Source organism: Cupressus sempervirens, chromosome 3 (genome assembly GCF_028749045.1).
Source record: "Cupressus sempervirens isolate cs-2001-9-10 chromosome 3, ASM2874904v1, whole genome shotgun sequence".
Lineage (NCBI taxonomy): Eukaryota > Viridiplantae > Streptophyta > Pinopsida > Cupressales > Cupressaceae > Cupressus > Cupressus sempervirens.
The window spans coordinates 146,721,003-146,724,660 of NC_143120.1; the positions used below are offsets into that span (position 1 = coordinate 146,721,003).

Here is a 3,658-nt window from a genome sequence, read left to right on the forward strand (position 1 = left end):
TATGTCACATTGAAAACCTGGTATGAGTCAATATGTTGAATTTTGTACGAGTCAAAGTAAAAGTTACATCCTTTTTGTATAAAATAATGTAGTTAAGAACAGCCGGAGTTTTGGTGGACAAAACGATTTGACGGAGACATGAGAGATGTGTGCCGCTATGTGGGGCAGTGTTAGTCATCTCTCCTTTTCATCACCAGTGAAACTTCCCCTATATAAACAAACCAATCTGTCTTGGACATAGGAATATCAGTGAAGAAAGAAATATAATGACGAATTTTTATCCCCAGCATGAGGATGCTCAAACCTCCGAACAGAATACTGCTCCAAAGCTCTTCACTGTTTGGAAAAAATCCCTTCTTTTTCGTGGCACTGGTTTTACAGTGTTTGATTCATCTGGTAACCTTAGCTTGAGGGTAGAAGACTATATTGCCACCATCAACCGTCAACTGCTCCTCATGGATGCTTCTGGAAAAGCACTTTTCCTACTACGTCGAAAGGTATTTCTCAATTATTTCTCTTTTGGTTTTATTTTATCAATATGTGCTATTTCTCAATTTTGTTTTGTTTTATTTTATCAAATTGTAAAAACAAATTGTTTTGGTCACATTTAAAGGAAAAAAAAAAAGTTTGGATGACATTCTAGATGTTTACCTTAAGTTAGCATAACTTGTGAATGTATCAAGCCAATTGCACAAGAGTTTTTGTGAAAGAAAAGAGTATAAGCAGAGAATCATTATATGTGAAGTATGAAGATATGATACATGTAGTGTAATGTGAATGCGAAGTATATGGATGAGTATGCGAACTATGTATATGACATGTGAACTCGTATGAGAAATCTATGATGCAAATTCATGAGAGCTATGGGAAATACAACATGTTAGAAGAGTTATGTTAATTTTGACTATTTAACACTTTTGACATAAGAATCAAGTCTTAGTGTATAATATTTAAGCCATTTGAAATATCCTTGATTTAGAATTATAAATTAATGAACTTATAACTAGATGAAATTTGAATCTTGATGATAAAAATAATACCACCATATCTCAACCCTGAACACTATATTGATCTCCACTCATGTTAAAATGTTTGAAATTTTAATAATTTTTTAGATGATCTGTAAACAGGTCATGAGTCTACATCATAGATGGAAAGGTTTCTATCCCTTCAATGAAGAAAACAGTGGTGAAGTGGGAAAGTTTCAGGTGTTCACAATGAGGAGATCCTCTATCATGTCTTCAATGACATCCGTGGATGTGTTTCTTACTTCTTCTTACAGAAAATATTTCAGAGGACAGTGTGATTACCACATTGAGGGCTCATATAGAAAGCGCACATGTACAATTTATAACCACTCAAGCAAGATGGTAGCACAGGTAAACAATATATCATTATAGATATCTTAAATACATTTATTAAAAATTGTCTAAGATCTATTTGATTTACTTGAAAGCTCTTTCATTTTAGTTTGCAATGGAAATATTCTGCCTAATTATGTCAATTTTTCACAATCTACTCTACATTTTGTTGATGTATCTGAATTCAATTTTGTTTATACTTATGTATTTATGTTTCTAGACAAACCCCTGGGACAATCATCCTTATGATATTTTCTATTTTATCTGAATAGTGGAGCACCCTTTGTAATTATTAATTCCTTAAACTCTCCAACATTATAAAAACGTTTTAAAAATAATAATGCACAATAACCAAAAGAAACATTTATATTTACTAAACAATTATATAATCAAATTTTAAAGAAGCCAAAGGAATTTTTAATAGACTAAGATAATTCTTACTGCTTGAAAAAGTCTGTGAACATTAATTGTTTATGTTCAAGCTATTTGGTGCCTGAGACATTGAGCCATGTGTTTGCAGGTGAGACGAAAAGAAAGCTGTGAAAGGTTAATGGAGAAGGACGTGTTCAGTTTGGAGATATATGGTGGATTTGATCCTGCTTTGATTATGAGTTGGGTTGTGGTTGTTGATCACATCAATAACGAAAATCTCCGCCTTCTTACAAAGGCGGCTCTCCATTGTAGAATCGGATGCTATCGATTACTTGACATGAATGATAAGAAAAGAAAAGGAATTTCCGTAGCCAATGGAGATGATGTTAAGGAAGCTTCACCTCCAAATAAAACATTTCAACATCAACAAATTGATGTGAGAATAATCAGTGGGTAACATACAATTTTTTTTTATCAGATCTGTGAGCCGATTCAGTCAGACATGAAGTCTGCGAGCTATCAACTAGCAAAGGCTGCTACATAGGCTTTTTAGAAATCTGATATGGGCCCACTCGTGCCTGAAACCTCTTCGACTTGGAACCAAGGACTGAGGGGCATCCACACAGTCAAAATCACTCGAATCCGAATCTCATAATTAAATAAAATGCTATTCTATTGTTTGTATATGAAGTAAACGACAATTTTCAAATCAAATTTTCCCAAAGTCATTTGTTCTCATTTGGAGGAAACAAAGATTCAGTTTGTCTTAAAAATACGTCGTTTGATAGCATATAAAAATCCTCCCTGTAATTTAGACGTTCCAACCGTAATGAAATTGTGTGTTACAAGTAATGTTGAACATGTAAAATTCAATCATCTTGCATGTCTCTTTCAGAGCATTAAAGTAATATAAAATACATCGAAATCTTTGAAAAAAAATTAGGTATGAGTCGATTTCTGTGGGCGTGCCTTAATAATGGCCGATGTTATATTTAAAAGGAAATAAAGATTTGAAAATCTTTGCAACACACATCCACTACTTAAATTTAAGATATTCTGGATGGAGATTAGCCTGTCTCATTATGAATATCATCTGATGTTGGATTAAAGTACAATTGATAGCCACTGCTAAGTGTATATTTAAGGTTAATAAGGATATTATTATCAGATCAGGTATGGTATAATACTTTAAGTGGAAAATTAATGGTGAAATAAGCTGATCACTACTTGGTAATGTGCACGCTTTGATAAGACTCTTTGGATGCAATGAGATTATGCTTTACAAGCGTAATAACATATCAATATACTGTACATTATTCTGTTATTTTTTATTAATATTATTAAATTTTTAAAATATCTACTATTTATGCATCATAATTGTATTTTCATATATATATATATATATATATATATATATATATATATATATATATATATATATATAAATTTTAATCTGAATTTTAATATTCGTATTCAAGTGGAGTCTAGTGGTATTTAAGAAGAAATATTAAATTACAAATTAGTTTAAATGTTTCTCTTATCTTTTTGTTTAGTTATTAAGAATCGATTAGCTAATGTTTTGTGTAAGATGTTTTAATTAGACTAACAAACAAAAGAATCGAGGTCCACAACTTTTTAGAAGTGAGATAAATCATGAAACAAAAATACAAAGCTTTAAAGCTTACTAGAAAAAATAAAAGGAGTATAGTACCAAAACATAGCTATAGCTTAGTGGGGGACATCAATCTTTTCGTTTCCTACCATTGTTTTTATCTCATTCCAATTGCTCTTTAAAAATAACACCTTTAGACTAGTTGAAGAATTTTAAAACTCCTTTGGACAATTTTTTAGTTTATAGCACTAACATTGGAGGTTTCTTTGACGCAAAAACACCAAATCACTTCTCTTTATTTTCTATTCTTTTA

The 3,658-nt window shown here is 31.2% G+C and overlaps 1 protein-coding gene across 1 annotated transcript; it reads left to right on the plus strand.

Moving 5' to 3' along the window:
- Nucleotides 1-266: 266 nt before the first annotated feature.
- On the plus strand, nucleotides 267-2,277 carry LOC149565178 (protein LURP-one-related 5-like). Its single transcript, XM_089816278.1, has 4 exons — nucleotides 267-497; nucleotides 1,131-1,379; nucleotides 1,882-2,100; nucleotides 2,212-2,277. The coding sequence occupies exons 1-4, from the start codon at nucleotides 267-269 to the stop codon at nucleotides 2,275-2,277; spliced, it is 765 nt and encodes a 254-aa protein (XP_089672404.1).
- Nucleotides 2,278-3,658: the final 1,381 nt, after the last annotated feature.

Excerpts from the sequence above, each read along its gene's own strand:
- LOC149565178 (XM_089816278.1), top strand. The coding sequence starts at position 267 with ATGACGAATTTTTATCCCCAGCATGAGGATGCTCAAACCTCCGAACAG. Across the intron at positions 498-1,130 it reads TTTTCCTACTACGTCGAAAG|GTCATGAGTCTACATCATAG; the intron begins GTATTTCTCAAT and ends ATCTGTAAACAG. Across the intron at positions 1,380-1,881 it reads CAAGCAAGATGGTAGCACAG|GTGAGACGAAAAGAAAGCTG; the intron begins GTAAACAATATA and ends ATGTGTTTGCAG.